General features: G+C 44.3%; 1 protein-coding gene across 3 annotated transcripts in view; it reads left to right on the top strand.

Moving 5' to 3' along the window:
• The window catches only part of FGF13 (fibroblast growth factor 13), a 252,059-nt gene that overhangs the window by 174,868 nt on the left and 59,214 nt on the right, over positions 1 to 17,977 (top strand). For 2 of the 3 annotated variants that reach the window (XM_026082709.1, XM_026082710.1), the window contains exon 2: positions 16,988 to 17,098. In XM_026082709.1, coding sequence (XP_025938494.1) covers positions 16,988 to 17,098 — 111 coding nt within the window. Of the gene's footprint in view, positions 1 to 14,729; positions 14,986 to 16,987; positions 17,099 to 17,977 lie in introns of those variants that run through there. The other variant, XM_026082708.1, reaches the window with a different exon arrangement.

The raw sequence follows: 17,977 nt of genomic DNA, 5'->3' as shown, positions 1-17,977 counted from the left end.
TGGGCAAAATAAGTCTCCATCCTAAACATCTTGGTCCCTGTCAGAGCCTGCTGAAGTTTGAATTTGTCTGTGGATGGAGCCGTATCAGGGTTTCATATGAGCTCTCTCATGTGCCCTCTATAATGGCATACAACTTTCTTATTCCTGATCACATTCAGTTTTTTGATGGTCACATCTCACTGGGGATTCAGAGTTCTCCAGGTCTTTTCCTCTCCTGTCGTTTGCAGTTGACAGGCTCCCAGTTTACAGCAGAAACTTTCTTCTAGTACTTATCTGTACGTACAATCTGTATATACTTATATTGTTCATTCTGTTCTTGCTACTCCGGCCTTCAAGTTCATTCAGTTTTTCCCATTACAATGTTCTGATTCTCCTCTGCATTGACAGTGTCTCTTATTTACATCAGGAAATCTTATGACCCCATCATTTGCTAAGCCAAGCTCATCAGGGAAAGCCAAACAAAATTAATCCCCAAACTGATCCTTGAGAATCTCCCTGAGTAACTACCCTCAGCCTCGATACTTCTGCTTTCAGTATAGTTACCTATTATTTCTGTTATATCCAGCTCCTCTCTTACCTTACTAAAGCTGTATTAATCCCTGCCTGTTCTAATTTAATGAAGGCTTTCCCATATCGTGTCATTGTAGAGGCACTGCTCAAATCTAAATCCAGAAATCTGCTGCATGCTCTTTGTAAAACCAGCCGGCTACGCTTTGCCTTTGACGGGCACACATTGCTGTTCCTCCTCCTTTCATGTCTTTAATCATTCCTTCACTTACAATTTGCTCTGTGGTTTTGCATTTCTCAAGCTGGTTCTGGGTGGCATGTGGGAGCTTCAGCAGTGTGAGCGCAGGTGGTGGGGTGTGTCTTTGGTTGTGGTGATGCTCATGTCCACTCAGTCCTACTAACCGTCCTCCCCTCTGCGCCTCCCTGCGCACCGCCCCGTTCCCTCTTGTTCTCTCTTTCCTGGAGATCTGAAAAAACATAGTGACCGTTTGGTGTCCTCTGCAGATCTGAGTTGGATGTTTGGTCGTTTTTGCTTCATGGTTATACCTCCTAGCTCCTAAGAGTGCCTCACAGCATCTATTCCAGATGCTAGAGTTGGTCCAACACAGGTTTGTTCTGAACAGACAATTGTGCAGTTGTGTTAGTGTGTAGCTGTACCAAGGGTAATAAGTCCTGAACTTGGGCACAGCGCCATGCTAACATGACAACACAGCTTCCAGTTTGGAGCTGGCTCCTTTTCCATTCCTCTCTTGTGTTGCCCAGAGTCTTTTTGCACCAACATTTCAGTTATTTCTTGCTAACTCTGCCTTCTTTCCTAACTGGATTTTGGACAGTCATTTTCCTTTTCTTGTCTATCAGACTACAGTTATCACTGATAATAGTGCGCATTGCCCTTGCTGTTCATCCATTTTTGTCTGAAACTTGTCTACCTATTGATTCATCCTCAGTTATTTGATTTTTTTTGTCTGCTGTAAATTAAAGCCAGGTGTGGAGATTAAACAGCTTCTCCAAATCATCCCTTCTCCTTTCAAGTTCTTTACTGATTAGTCATCTGCAGTTCTTATAATGTGGCAGTCTCCAGTGGGTATTTCATAGCAAATGTCAGCTTGATTTTGTTGATACATAAGAAAAAAATGCAAAATGACTTTTTTATTACAAATTCTGCATTCAGTCCTTTTGCTGCAGGTCCTATACACAGTACAAAGTTGCTGTTTTAGATTAACATTCTACAGAAGTAATAGATGCTGTAGTCAAGGTAAGGTCTTAGCTGGTCTAAATCAACAACGCATAGGGATCTCAGTGGAGCCGTGTTGCTTTAGGCCAGGCAGCTCTCGCCATGCGCTGAGCGCACAACAACTGTAAAGTGATCAGAGCGGAAATTAGACGCAAGGTATATTTTCCTCTTGTTAATAAAAACAGCAAAACCACTTGGCATGCAATGAAAAACCAGGTGGTAATAAGGGTCAGCTGAATGCAGGTTACATTTTCAATACGCAGCTCAAAAATTTTAGTGTAAAACCATAGAAATGATTCCGATTTCACTTAAACCATTCTTGAGGTAGCTGAAGAGGACAGAATACTGGCTTTAAATTTTAATGAGAACTGTTTAAGTTTGGGGGGATTGTCATTACAAATTCCTGCAGGCTTTGCAAAAAGGAGGTATATGGACTGGTACTTATGGGAAAAAGAACTACATCTACAAGCAGATTAACCTTGTTTATAATTTTGAAGGAGTAAGCAATGCTGCTGTTGGCTTCTGACTGCCTGTCGATAATCGACATGGTGACATAAAACCCATCAACTCGAGGTCAGTGGTTAGAAATCGACAGCACTCAGCAGGCAATTAGGGATGGGCTTTATTACGTTCCTCCACGTGGGTTTTTGTCGTCTTTTAGTGAAAATAGTGCCATTTCCAAGGAGAGTTCTCGGACTCAAATTTATTTTTGCCCACTGCAGTTTTCTTGGTGTTGTACTGCTTGTTTACTGGCAGCAATAATTTGGGGGAGGGGGGGTTAATAGTACAATTTATCTGGGTATCAGCAATACTCCCAGCTTGATTCTATGCAATTCTGGCCTAATAAATGGAAAAAATATTTGTTTAGTATAATTATTCTAAAATTCTGGAATTTACAGCAGGATTCTTTTTTGCATGCTTTTTGTTGCGAGTTCCAAATACATAAGCAGCAATGTGAATTAGTAAACRCAAAAATATTATTTTGAAAGATAGTTTATTTGTGGTAAATTGACATGCTTCACCTTTTAGGTCCAGATTCAGTGAAGCATAAATGCTAAAACATGTTAAATTGCTTCAGTGACTTCAGGGGCTAGATCACTTTCAGTGGTGATTTTTGTATCTAAAGCCCAGCCTCTGGAAGATGGAGACTTGCCTGTGACTTTTGGGTCTCATCCTTAGCAAGTGTCATGTGTTTGCAAGCAATTGCGTTAGGAGGATTTAAGAAATTACTGCTCCTCAGCTGGAATGTAGTGCTTTTCCTCCTGATATACAGAGTGGTATACACACAACGCTGGTGTGTTGCACTGCAAAGTTAACCTAGATCATGCACGTGTGACTTGTGAACATGTCTTAGTGGAGGGAGCAGCGATTCCCAGTGAAGAGGGAAAGGCCTTTTTAAACAGCTCCTCCATACCAGCTCATAATTGTATGACCCCACTATGACCAAATCACATTAGAGGCAGTATTTGACTTTGAAAACTGACTCTGCTTCTAAATTGCATAAATCTCACCGATTTACCTGATAAGTGAGCATGGGCTCAAGCTGCTTTGCTGAACAAGGACGAGTTAAACAAGGTCTTAGTTCAGAAACAGAATATTCGAATCCAGCCCTTGATTAACACAATTGAACTCTAACTGTGGTTGTTTCACTCCTCAAAACTGCATTAGCAATAGCTGTTTTGGCCCCAACTAGAATATCTTATTAATAATTTTCACTAAATCCAAATGTCAAAAAAGCAGCTTTTCTGAAAATGTCTGAGTGGAGATTAAAAATATCAAAAGGTGTCTACTGGGTGATTATTTCAGAATTGTTAGCAAATGTAATTCTTGTAAGTGCTTTTTGTACTTGTAACATTTATGGTACATCAGCAATGCAGCTTATTTTATAAAGAAAGTATGATACGTTTTCTACCTCATGAGTATTGTTGAGCTATTCATATTGCAAAATGCCTTACAATAAAAGGTATCAACCAAACCGAGCACCAGGCTCCTATGGCTGGCGTAATGTACCACGGTGTYCTGTTACAGGCATTCTTTGTAATTCTAGGAGACAGAAAATAAAATTTGACACTCAAAAATAATAAGTTTAAGTAAATCATGTAGGAGAAGTGTACATTTATGTCCAAGAAATAGTTAGATGTTGCCAGAACAATACTGCTACATTATGAATCTTTAATGATCTCTGAAAGTCATAATGGCCTGTCACTAATGCCCATTAATGATCTCTCTATACCGCGAGTATGGGTTTGATGTTTCTGGCCAGTACCTTAGAGAATACTTTAAATATGCCTTAAACTTTCTCTGATCTACTCCCTGTGTGTCTGCTCCAAATGTAGACTGCAATTGTCTGGGTAGGAGCAGCTTGTAAGGAAGCATGGCTTTGGGGTTAAGAAAGTCTTATTCAGGTAAGATGTATTTAAGCAATATTTTTAAAGGAAAAACTAGAAGGTATTTCCTGGCAGTAATCCTGTGTAGAGATGATAAGCTATGTAAAGAAATTAAAGCTTAATATTTATTCAAAGAATGTGGTAGTTCTTTGACTGCATCAGTTCTTTGGTTACTCTAAAAATACACTATTTAAGGCAAGTGTTATTGTTGATATCTACTGATTGGAAATGTAGATATACTGAATATACTACTGAACTGGCAAATTTATTCTGTTTGAACAAAGTATTTCAAATGTAGCACAGGTTGATTTTATGGCCTTTTAAACATCTGTGCTTCATATTTCATAAATTTTGTACCCAAACCTTGTAACGGGTATAAAGCTAATTCTTGCTTTAAAGAAAAAAGACAATAATTCCAGTTCTGTTCTCATTGCCTTGCATGAGAGTACTGTGCTAACATTAACTAAAAACAATCTCGTTGTGGTGTTTATAACTTGAAAACCTTTTTCATACCAGAATATCAGCATTTCTGTATTCTTTTGCAAATATTTTAGCTAAAGGCTCATGGTGGTGTAACTTATTTTTCTTAATAGTGAAAAAGTATGTTCTCCATATTTTGTATATGAAATGATCAGATTACTGAAAGAACCAACGCCCTATGGCTAGAAGAGAAAAACAAATCCAAGGACTCCTGGAAAATGCTCCAATATCAAACAATAATCTGATTAGCAGTGCATACAGAGAGTTAGATATTAACTGTATTCTCTAGTACATATATCATTCTTTATTTGAAATAATGCAACACAAACCGTGAACAACTTCTGTGACATTGCATGCGGCATCCATGTTTTTTTCTCCTTGAAATTAATCTAGTAAACCTAAATAGAGTAAAGATAAGTATAGAATGTAAAATAAATGATCTGCAATGTTTTAACAGGTTAAAAGAAAAAGTGTTTGCACAATGTAATCAGTTAATATGTGATCCAGGTTTTTAACTACTAAACGCCTTGCTCTTGTTTTGCAAAAACAGAGTTAGTGTAGCATAAGAGCAGTAAAGCTGAAGTGGTTCTGAAGCAATCGCGGCGTTTGCTGGAGGGCAGCTTTTCTTTAGTGCGCGTCCTAGCTGCAGTATACCAAAGAAGTGCTACTGGCTGGTTGTGAAGCAGGGAATAAACCCTGTGGAAAGGCCGGGTGCTCGGTCGCCCCTCCCGGCGCTAGCAGGTCTGCGAGCGCTGGAGCGRGCGGGCAGGGCGAGGCCGCCCGGGGCCGATCAGCACCGCGGAGAGCGCCCGCGCCGCGGCCCGCGCTGCCCCGGCCTGGCCCGGCCCGGCCCGGGGGCGCCGCCGCGCCTGGCCGCTCTCGGGCCCCGCAGCGCCCACCGCCCCCTCTCCGCCTGCCGGGCCCCGCCGGCGCTCGCGGGAGCCGGCTGCTCGTTACGGCCGGGGGGCACCACGTATGTTTGCTGTAATTAAATATCACCGGTGGCCGAAACGAAACCGGCGAAGAAAGTGAATGACCTTGCTGCGGCAGTGACAAGAACTAACTCTAGGTGTCCCTCTTGCTTCTGGTTTTAGCACTAATGCCATGCTTTGGGGTTTGCTGCTGAAAGTGCTGGAAGTCGGGGCTGTTTGTTTGTCTTGTAACTGTTTACAGATTGTTCTGCAGCATACTTCCTGTGCAGGAAACTCTGTATTTTACCTAAAGCCTCCTGAAAAGACTTTACATCAGAACTTTTTAAGTGAGCTAAAATTTATAGCAATAATGATTTAAAAATATAGTCACTGAGTAAGACATTTCCTATGTTACAGAGCTGGAAAAAAAGGAAGGGCTGAAGGTGGTGAAAGTTTTTCCAGCATTACCAGCTCTACTTTGATTCCCTGGTGTYTGTGCAACTCAGTATTGTTGAAACATCTTGGTTTGCGAGTTGGGAAGAAGAGAGGCAGGAAAAAAAACACCTGTGTTTAAGGGTCCATATTATGTATATAGAACCCCTATTTGCAGAGGTCTGAGCAAGTCCAATTCATGCTCAGTATGTATGATTGGGGAGTAGCTAAGGCCATACCTATGGGCAGGTCAGTTAAATAAAATACTAGGATTTTAATTGTACCAACTTCTGAAGCTTAATCTACTGGCTTCGTGGTGGTTTACAGTTAAAAATGCAGCTAGTTACCCAGTGTCTGTACAAGCAAATGTGTCCCTGTCATAAGCAAGAGAATTACAGTGCTCAGCTGGGGCAACTTCACATCTATTTCTGATTTCTGAGCATTGTTTCTCTGCATAGTAACAAAATCTTTCCATGCTTTCTGATGAGGTCTGACTCCCCAGAAATGTATCCAGCCAACTAATGTGAAAATCAGGAGCAGCAGCAGATGTTCTGCCATCAGCCTTCTTCTCTGAATTGACTTCTCTGAATTTCTTCTAATCTGCTGATGTATAATTTGCACATGCAATTGTTCTGGTCTTCATGCTTCAGACCTATTTAAATCCAATATGGTGAATGCTGGCTGGTGGTCTTTGTTCCTGTTTTGCTAGTCAATGTTTCTTGTGAGTGTTGCTTGCGAAAAGGATGCTTCTAGCATATGCTAATGAATTTCCTTCTACTTATGATATGTTGCTTTTTTCATCTAAGATTCCCCACGTGATTTAGAGATGTCATCCTTGCTCTGCTCTTGCTAGCAGCAGCTTCTGCTAAGCCATGAGGGCCAGTTGCTGGAAGATGTGTCTCGGGGGCAGGAGAGGATGGGTAGTGTGACTGTGTGAGTGCCTGGCCAGTTTTTATATTCACTTCTATTACTGAGCATTGCCAGAAACAAGAGACTGAGCTAGGTGGATGTTAGTTAATTATTTTTGATGATGATCTATGATGATTCATAAATTAATCTATTACAAAGACGGTAGGTAGGAAGCATAAGGTAGATAATAGTCTGAATCCCCCTCCCCCCCACCAAGGGTACTTCGGTGAGACAGAGGTAGTTTTCCTTTATGCAGCTATAAAAATGATGGTGCTTTTTGGATGGAAATGAACTTGAATGGGCACGAATGAAGCTGTCTGGAGATGCCTTTTTCTCTTCTTTCTTGGCTGTACAGCCAAGATAGCTGGCTCAGATGAGCTTAGACAAACCTTACTTTTACATCACTGAAGTTAGGTGAGATATACTTTGTTTTATCACCATTATTACCTGGTGAATAGAGAACAGAATCTGGAAGTCTTAGCTTGTGGACCTTTTCCTAATTCTCAAGGCCACAGCTTCCCTCTGGTTAGTAGAAAATGAGACCAGCATTTTTGCTCAGTAAACTGGTTCCAGTTCCATGGCAATGAGCGGAGCAAAGCCCCACTTGCGCCTTTGCAGAAACAGCTGCCCCATGAGGTGTGCCAGCTCCAGTTCCTGGAAAGCACTGCCTCCATCCAAGAAATGGCCCTTTTGCTCAAAGTCCCTTTCATTTGTGACTGACTGTTCCCATTCTCCTTTGAGCTTGGTGCCATAATTTCTGCAGTCAGGTGAAAGTCACAGAAAACTGTTACCAGGCTCTTCTGATTTCAGCCCAGATAATTTGGTTTCGTTCTTAGAAAACAGATGGGTCTCAGATCATTAACACAGCAACAGGAAGCAGTAAGTTTGGCATCCATCACATGGCTGCAGAGAATTGGGCTTTATAGTTCTGTGAAGTCAAGCAATAGGTCAAAACTTACCTTCTAAGCAAAGCAAAAACTGTGTCCATGAGAAGTCGGTGGCAATGCTTGGGTGCAGGTGACAGGAGGAAACCTCATAGAGGCTCCAACTCAGTGGAGACCCAGTGAGTGTCTGTTTTTGTCAAGCTCTTGACAGAAGATGAATCATCAGATCTATGAAGTGATAGAAAAAGATCTGTTTGAATAATGAATGTGATGTTCTGCGTCTGTGAAGGACTGTTTATGGTATTTTGTCATGTAGTAAAGTGGCCTTATGTTAAGTTTGACAGTGCCACATAACCCGCATGTCTAGTGTATCCTCTACTGAGATGTAAATATTTCAGGGATGATATGCTGTCATTTACACTGATGTTTCTGAGTGTCATCATGCTGCAAGGGGTATGAACAAACTTCTGCACATACTGATGTGGGAGGATCTTGAGTGTATTTGCTATGGCTTTGTGGTGGGCAGAGAGAAGTTGGCCTGTTGCTGCTGCAAGTTTCTGGCTCAGATTGGGTACCTGGAGACACTGGAATAACGTGCTCCTAATTTGGGAGTGCACAGAGTGCTGGGAGCTGATCTCTTGTGTTTGTTCTGTGACCTTTCCCAGGTGATTGGCACTGATCTTTTATGCACCGGATAGACGATTTTTTGTGGTTGACATTTTGAGTTGACTGAATATGGATTAACCTAGGCAAAACTATTTCTGTTTTTTAGCTTCAAACAATGCCCTCCTTTTCCAAAAATGTCTGCTCTGCCAGGGGACATGGTCAGATCAAATCCAGTTTTGACTGAGACTGCTCTGAAGGAATCAGAGTTCACAGCTGGGAAGGGGCAAAGAAAATGAAAAATTTCTCTGAGAATCTGAGAGGAAACTGGTGCTCTAGATCTGAGGTCTGTTGGCCATCCTGAAAGTTTAGCAGGGAGGGTCAGTCACTATGAAGAGGCCCAAATTCGTGTCTGAATCAGTGAAACTTGTCCTAGCAAACGTGCAGATCTGGTAAGAGAACAGGATCAGGATATGAGAACCTTTTGTAATGTATTAGGTGCATAATTATTTTCTTAAACATCTTGGTAGTCTTAATGAGATGACTCACATGCTTCCAGACAGGGATGTGCTTCTCCTCTTTGCTGGGTAGGGGCCAATTTCTGCACTTCCAGCCCTGTGCACCACAGATTTATTCTGTAACAGGGAAYATCCAGGGGTCTCTGGCCGGTTTTGGCATTCGTGATTCTGCAATCTGAGAAGACAAAATTCAACCAGTCACCTGCTCCCTTGGACTGCGGCATAGACTGTGCTTTCACGTGTGGAAGGAGTGAGCTCTTGTACGAATGAGTCCAATCAACATGTCTACACTTGTGTCACGGGAATTTATTTTGTTTTTTCCTGTTACTAATAGGACAGCAAAGTGCACTTTTGCAAAGGTGCGTGGCACAGGCACACACAGGAACATCCATTTCACCACTTACAAGTGCCTTACGGTCTTGGCATGCAGATACAGAGCTACAGCTGGTATAAAGCTGGTTATTAAAGTGAATGTTTAGTATTAAGGTTAATTTTAAGGTAGCCCATTGTGTCTGTTGTCTAAAATATCATCAGATTTGATCTCTTGGTCTGGAGCTGCCTGAAGGCCCGGTTCTTCCACTAATGCTGATTACCACGTTGCACATAAAAATAAACCTCTGGATGACCTCTCAATTTGGCTCAAATCTGCTGCTGAACAGGGGGTAAAACTAGGCTTTCTGGGGTAATGAACTGGCCAGGAAACTGTACTCTTCCCCCTGCAAAAAGCAGAGAGCATCGTGGCATTTCCCATTCTGCAGAGCCACTGGCCAGCCACGGAGCTGGCTGCAGAAGAAAGGCTGAGTCATTTCCATGGGATGTCTCACGGAGGAGCTAAGTGATGCAAGGCTTGGGTCTGAACAGCTCTGTTTCCTGGTGAATAGTAATTCTGTTTACTTAGAAGAGAAAAAGTCACTGGGGGCCTCAGTGCTGCTGTGTCATCCCCGACTGGATAAAGTCTTGTTTATCTCAATCTGAAAAGGGAGAGCAGTGATTTTGGTGGCACTTTTCAGAAAATAGTTCTCTACTTGTTGGGAGTATTGGCAGTAGAAATAGTCCCTGGGTTTGACTCTGAAGCTTTTTTTTATTCTGTAGCAGCAGTGGCATGTTACTCAAGACATCACGAGAGCCTGACATCCCATGCCAGGCTGAAATTTTGTTGTCACACAGATGCAACTTCAGCCTTGTAAATGTAGAGGGGTGATTTGGGGTTGTGCTGGACTGAGTTGAGGTGTGGAGTGGGCTTGTGATTTTTCTTCTGGTCTCCATTTTTATTCAGTGCATGTTTTTACCCAGTATCTACTTGTTTATATAGGACCTACTATAAATCTCTAGTTCATTTTTGGCCCTTATCTATAGGGGAAGAGGAAATAATTGAACATGCAGTTTAGTCTGAGGSTGGTATATTTTGACCTACAGTACTGGCAGTGAGCTGCTGCTTTATGGGAACATGTCATGAGGATCATTAATGCTTCTACAAGGCAGAGAGGAGGTCGGGTCCCTGGGCAAGCRGCATGGTAGGCTCACGTGCCAATCACCGGTTCACTTTAACAAGCAGCTGGAAAGTGCTGTCTCTCCTCCACGCGTTTCTTTCTTTGACAGCAACGCTACATCAATATGCTGCCTTACACTTGATCACGTCTGTTGACATTCACATGCTGAGACGGGATATGGGATCAGTTGGGAGGGGGAAGGAAGTTCCCCTGTTTGCAGGCAGCGCATCGGCTGCAGCGGGCACCCGCRCTACAAAGCCTTTGCATCTTGTCAAAACTTAGTTTGTTTCATGACGATACTGCCCACAGGTGCTCAGGATAGATTCAAACTTATGGAATACAGCAGTGCTCTGGGACCTGCCACAGCACAAATGATTCAAGGAGATGGAGCATTTCTTCTGATTTGGCAAAACGGCCAATGGCAGTCAACCTGCACTTTGGCCAATGGTAGTGTTTTGATGCTTTTTCTTGCGCGGGAGCCAGGCAGTGAGGGTGACATCCGTTTGTTTTTTTTTTTTTTTTTGAAAACCATGTCCTGTATTAGTCCTAGAGCTGATCCGGGTTTGGGACATTGAAATTGCAGCCTTTAGTTTTACCTAAACCAGGCAACTTTTGAAGGCTCAAGTATGTTTTAATGGGTGAGATCTCTGTCCACTTGAAAATAGTGGAATTGCTGTTGGGTCAGATCCCAGCTTCAGGTCAGGACACTGCCCTGTCTCTGACAGTAACTCTACCAGATTCACAGTCTTACAGATCTGTCCCATCCTGATTTCTTAAGAGATGCTTAATTCTTGACTGAGATAAGGCTGAAGTTTTACTCTTTAGCTTTAAGTCTATTCAGTTACAAAAATCACACAGAAAGAGGACATATGTTCAAGGCATTTCTGGTTGCCTTCTACATTCATAAAGTGGCTTGGAATGCTATTTTATTTTATTTTACCTTTTTAGCATGGAGGGGAGTGAACAACTCTTGCTGTTCAAATAAAATAAAGCTGTTCTTCAGGTTTTTTATATCTGTAAAATTCAAGCAGTCCAAAGACTGGTCCTGTACCAAAGGCGTTTTCCCAATTAGATCTGCATTTTCATAAGCCATTTATAGTAAATGAAGACATGTTTGTAGGAGTACCAATAGATGGAGAGGTTGATCATGCAAAAAATCTGGATGACTGTTTTTTGAAACTTAAATCTGATTATGCGTATATGCTATTTTTATTCCTCTCTTTAGTTATCTGTCAAGGAACATTTATGCAAATGAATTTTCTTTATGGATTTTAAGCAAACAGACTAGAATGCTGGCATAAAGAAATCATAAATACTGTTTTTATATGCTGCTTTTCCCCAGGTTTTTCAAGGTTAGCTGAATTCTGAGTTCTGGTTATCTGTTCTGAAAATGAAATATCATGCATAGGATGGATCACAAAGAGGTAGCTCCACTTTGATCTGAAGATCAAATACTGCATTCCAAACTGAAAATTTCTATAAAATAATGGGTGAGCCTCAGGAAAAGCAGTCTTGTGACTGTACTGGAAGTGGAGAGATGGCAAAATTCATAGTCCATTATTGGTGAGTTGAGTAGGATGGGTTATTACTAATAATATCCAACTGGCTGTCTCTTGGGGTGGATTTCACGTGTCTTACATGAACTGGCAGACGAGGGAGTGGTGGAACTTGTGAATTACAGTTATTTTTACCCTACTGTTTAGCTTAAATAAGAAATTAGGAGTGCTTATTTAATACGAATATTTGGATGCCATAAAATGCCTCATAAAAATGAAGGAAAGTATAGGTATGTATGCATACACATGCATCATGCAGAAAAAAGGTATTGTGGATGGGTATGTAGGACTGCTGATTTGATATGCTGTATCAACAGTCAAGGTCTCAGGCCATGATGGCACACATTGTGATTTCAGTTGGACATTATTTTCAGAATTTGTATCTTATGGGCATTTCTGTTGGTAAGGTCTAGGTATGTGGCATGTTTTATTGGGGCAGAAGTTCCAGGTGGAGGAAACATTTGGACCCGTTGTGAGCTATTTCTAATCCCACAACCGCTTGTAATGTTTGCAGAGATACAGTGAACCGCATTTTAATTGAACTTTTTCAAGTGAAGAAATGGGGTGACGTGGTCCTCTCTGTGCACGCCTGTTCTGGTAGGGTGTAGCCCAAGGAAGGAGGAGAGGACACGTGACTTTTCCATGGGTACACATAAGAGAGGAAGAAGGGGCAGATATACTGCAAAGCCTGGCGGAGGCAGAGATGTTGAAGGCAGCACTTGGGTGCACCTGATTGAGGCAGAAGTGGTCTCCATAAAGTGCTTGCTGTGGAGAGAGAGAGATGCTCCCGTGATCCCGCTGGGGAGCTCTCCCTTAGATGCTTTTCTTGCAGTGCCACCCACAGGAGCCCGTCTCGCCCCACTTGGGTGCTTCCCCTGCAGTACCACCCATGGGAGCAGCTGGCCAAAAGCTTGTTACCTCCGCATCCCTTCTGAGCTCAGCTACAGCAAGGAGCCAGCTCACAGGATGTACCACCCTGCTGCAACATCCTCAAGCAACTGCGAGTCCCCTCTGCCTCCGGGATAAACTGTTTGCATAGTTGTTTGCCCTCAGGGTTACACATCTCTGTCTTGTCTCTCATTTGAATTGGCCTTATGGGAGGTTCTGGCCATTGACAATGTGCTGAAGAGTGGTGGGAGAGTTACCAGTGGACCCCAAGGACCTCCTGCCCTCCTCTGTGCTGGGACGTGGACGCGGGCACATTCTGCATCCACCGTGCTGGGGATTGACCACTGTGTGGTCCCCGTTTCTGGCGTGAGGCTCTGCCATCCCCAAGGGGAGGGGATATAACCTGAGACCCTTCCCAGCCCTGCCTGGCCTCAGCGGTGCCCTGGGGGCAGCAGCGCTGCCCTCCCGTGTCCCCCTGCTCCTGTCCCTTCCCCTGCGTGGCTCCTGCGCTCCTGGCACCGCTGCTGGCCCTGGGCCCCCCGTTTGCTCGCACAGCCCGTGCCCCCAGCACCTGGCCCTGGCTAGCTCGAGCCCAGCACCCCGGCTTTGCCCTGCTGGCGGGGGGGGGGGCGGCAAATAAACCCTGCTGGCGTGAGAGCATGGCCTGGAGATTGAGGAACAGGGAGGTGAAGAGGGAGAACATGGAAATTGCAAGGAAACCAGATCTCAGAGCAGGTGGGGGGGGAGAAAAGGAGAAAGGCAAAAAGCCTCCAATAAATCGATGAGGCGGGAGGGGGGGACCTTCCTGCAAAGCTGGGACAAAAGCAGGGGCTGAGCGTGTCCCCCCCACCTGCCTGCCTGCGCTGCCGTCCTGCTGCCCGGCCAGGTGGCCTGGCTCTGCTGAAGCCCCGGCGCCGCGTGTTTGCTCATCGCGGTCACGTCTGTTTGGGTGTCTGCGCCTCCGCGGGAGGCAGCTCCGGTGCCGGCAGGGACCCCTGGCAGCCGGGCGACTCTGTCCCCTGCCTGCCTTCGCCCCGCTCCCCGGGGCCTCTCTGCGCCTCCCTGCACAAAGAGCGGCCGGGCAGGTCTCCCACTCTGCCTTGCACTGAGGGAGGAGGAGGAGGAAGGGAGGGGAGGGAGGAAGGGTGGTGATAAGGGGCTTGCTGCGTCGCCTCGTTTCTGTAGCCAGCGCTCGGCTCCCGGGGTGCAYGCAAGCCGGTGTGTGCGTGCATTCGCTGCCTGAAGGCTGCTGCTGCTGCAGTGCCGGCGCTGCTGGCAGCGAGGCGTCAGGGGAGCTCTCGCTGTTTACCGAGTGCTTGCAAGTGTTGCCATGCAAAAGCCGAGCGCGTCCTCGGAGAGGAGGCTGCGCCGCCAGCAGCACCTGTAAGGATCCGAGGGGAAAAGGCTTCCCGAGGCGTGGAGCAGCAGGCAGCCGAGGCTCCAGGCACCAGTACCCCCTCCCCACATCTCCGTCGCCGATTGCTTTGGATGTCTGCTTAACGGAGAAAAGGAAAAAGGATCCAGAAAGCCCCTGCAACAGGACAGACCCTGCGGGAGGCTCACAGGTGTTTGCTGGGCTCTGCATGGGGAGGGCGGGGGCGGGGAGAAAAGTTCTCCGGAGAAACCAGGGCCAGGCAAAGATGCGATGATCTTGCACCAAGTGGATGTGCCGTGCCTGCATGCGAATAGCGTGTCTGGAGAAGCTCGGAGGGATGCCTTGCAAGCGCGCTGTTTGATCTCTTTCAAAACACTCATCTCTGCCCGAAGTTGGGAGGAATAAAAAAAAGCACCAGAAAACTAAAAGGGGAGATTCTCAGCCGACTGAAGCGTGTGAGCTAAACTGTTGCATCTCGAGCCGGGGCTCCGGGGCGAGCATCCCACCGGCACCTGCCTTGCTCCTGAGCCGATCGGCGGTGGGCACGGGGTCGCGATGCTGGCTGCGGTGCCCGCGGCCGGCGAGCAGACCCCGCGCGCCTGAGCCGTCGGGGCCGTGGCGGCCATGGCCGCAGCCATCGCCAGCTCCCTGATCCGTCAGAAGAGACAAGCCAGGGAGCGGGAGAAGTCCAATGCTTGCAAGTGTGTCAACAGCCCCAGCAAAAGCAAGGGAAGCTGCGACAAGAACAAGTTGAACGTGTTTTCCAGGGTCAAACTCTTTGGCTCCAAGAAAAGGCGAAGAAGGCGACCAGGTTGGCAAGGGTTGTGTGTTTGGGGGGTGGTTTTGTTTCATTTAATGCAATCCGCGACGCTCACCAGGCATGGGGAAAGGGGGACTGGGGTCTCAGGGCTGGTAAAATTAAAATTAACATGTAGGTATTGCTACTCCTGGCTTCATAATCTGGTAGGTGTGGATACCAATCCCTTCCTTGTTCATGTTCATCTGTTTTATTTGGATAACACATTTCTGCCTCTTGCACACACGTGTCCACCCATGTTCCGGTAACTCAGTAGCCTGTCTCTCCATTTCGCATACACAAACACACGTGATTTGTTTGTGGGGGAGATGCTAGCAGGGGAAGCTGCCCCACACACACCCCCTGCAGTCGTATATTCCTTCTCTGTAGGTTCAATAACTTAGCAGCCTAGGGATCTGGGTTTGTCTGCCTGCTTCGCAGCCTGCCTCTGCCTTGCTTTATTATTTGCCAGTGATGTTTGCAGGAGAAGAGGCTTTTTGCTTTTGCTAGCGCCTTCCAGAGTTTTGCTTCGGTGCCCTGTTCCTTCCTAGGAGCCCCCTGCACGCGTGGTCCTCTGCGCCAGCGGTGCCAAGGATCAGGTGCGAGGGCTCGGTCCCTGATCCCAGTGGGTTTTGCCCATGGGAGGAGCAAAACCCTCTGGTAATGTTGCTCTTGCTTTGCTGTGCTGAGACACTGATCCTGTTAACCGCTTAACCTGTCTGCATTTCTCAGCAGCCACAGAAGAGGGGCCTCGCTCCAAATCTGCGAGCAGCTTTGCCATGTATTATTGCTAAAAAGCCAGAGTGGTGGTTGGGTTTGTTTTCTGGCAGCACGCTTACTGAAGATTGCTAATAGGAAGCAATATAGTTATGCAAACTGTTGTAAGCTTTACACCTTCGGCTCCTATTAAAATGAAGCATAGTAGCAGAGCTCCCCTAATTTCTTTCATTATAAACACAAGGAGTCTTATCCAGACACGGGAAGTTTACGTTGGAAATGACACATCGTATCTTCACAGTACATTTGTCTCTGAATTAAGTTGCTTTGGAGCGAGCTGCGAAGAATACATCACCTCCTGACAAGCATAATTGTGGGAAATGGCTACAATGCAGATGTCATTGGGATTCAGTGGAAGTAGAGCTTTTTTTTTTTTGCCTTTTTTTTTTCTTTTGCAATTACTCCTGGTGCATTACCTAGATATTTTCTTTAAATGACAGCAAATCCTGTTGCTATTTACTTTTCAGTCTAGAATGATCTAAAAATAATTTGAGGTATTTCACTTTCTAACTCTGGATATGAGAATGATTATGGAAAAAAAAAATTATCCAGACTGTGTGTTGTTTTGATCTTTCTTCTTCTAGCTGATGAGGTAATTACCTCAACCCTTATGGTAATATTTATTTTGCAGTTCCACACATTGTTGGATTTCAGGGTGTCCCCCCCCTCCCTTTTCCATATGTTCGTTGAGTAGTTTATCACTTTGGATGCTCCATACTCTTTGGAGTGGTGAAGAATGGGGGTTTGTTTATTAGAGCTGCAGCAGTTCCCGTCGTAAACGTTTGCTGCTATATATTTAGGCTCTCAACTGTCACTACAGCTCTTGTTAGTGCTATCTTAGTAGCTCTCTTTTTCCTCTCCGTTTAAGAAATCACACCTTTTTTAAAAGGCAGAATACCCTCTTTGCCAACATATCCCTAATCTTAAATGAGATAGGGCTGAGCTCCTGAAGCCAAACAGCACGCTGTTGGCATTCGCGTTCACTGTAAGCAGATTTTAATGTGCTACCTGCATAACAATAGAAAGTGGCATTTAATCATTTTGGCAATTGATTTTCTAGACATGAATTTGATCTCAGCCTAAACAAGAAGTGTTGCAAAACTGGTTGCCCTGCTTTTGTCTTGGGTCTTTTTCCTATCGTATTCTCAAGAAGAAACCAGGAGGTTTGTTTTAGCATCCTGCTCGCTTGGAACGGCACATCCCAATTTCCCACATTAATCTCAATATTGTTTTCTTACAGAGCCTCAGCTTAAAGGTATAGTAACAAAGCTATACAGCAGGCAAGGATACCACTTGCAGTTGCAAGCAGATGGAACAATTGATGGAACAAAAGAGGAGGACAGTAGTTATAGTAAGTGACATCAGAATAAATGGTGTGTTTGTGAATTGTGGTGTCTCCTTCTTTCCATATAGGTCCTTTAAACATTGGTGTCCTAGGATGAATGAGTGGAAGCAACATTAACACCTTGCACACTGTGCAGAAGTCTTTCAGACTTACTGGGTCTGAAAGAAATGCAAATAAAAATCACTTATAAAAATAATGAACTAGCGAAGGTAATGATGACACATGTGACAAACAATGCAAATGTTATCTCCATGGTAATCTAGAGAAGTTCATTGCTGTCCTTTGGATTTTATTAGATTTTTTTTTTCCGACACAGAAAATTTGCTCGCCTACTCAAAGTGCCCGAAATAGAATAACGCTATCTCCACTCTTAAACAGGGCTCATTCAAACAGAGCTGCGTTATTCCAGATAATGAGAATTCATCATCATTTTAAAGTTCACATTTCCCCATTATTTTTTATCCTTTCTGCTAATTCTAAGCTTAATTATGACTTTAGCATTCAACCAGTTTTCCCTTGGCTTTTCTGTGAAACAGCTTTAAATGTTTTTTTTTGCAACTTTGAGAATTAATAGAAAGTGGGAAAAGAGAGAAAGCATAGAATTGGTATGCGTAAGTAAAATATTTACATGTTTCACATAGTTGTTCAGTTTAGCTTAAACTAAGTTTTTGCTCTGAAGAAAGAGTTATGAGGAACAAGGAGACTGAGAAGGTATTTCAGGCTGTTTAGACAATAAACCAGAAAATCAACAAGCAACCCTTCTTTTTGTCAAACATCTTTATTGAAAAGCACTGATTTGAATACCCTCTTTTAATATTAAAAAGTATTTGCAGATGAAGCATCATTTCATTTTTACAGGGCACTTAAATATGGCAGAACTAGAAT

Source organism: Apteryx rowi, unplaced genomic scaffold, assembly GCF_003343035.1.
Source record: "Apteryx rowi isolate R43461 unplaced genomic scaffold, aptRow1 scaffold_59, whole genome shotgun sequence".
NCBI classification, from domain to species: domain Eukaryota; kingdom Metazoa; phylum Chordata; class Aves; order Apterygiformes; family Apterygidae; genus Apteryx; species Apteryx rowi.
Note: the sequence above shows the minus strand (reverse complement) of the source record. Positions and strands in the feature narration are given on the sequence as shown.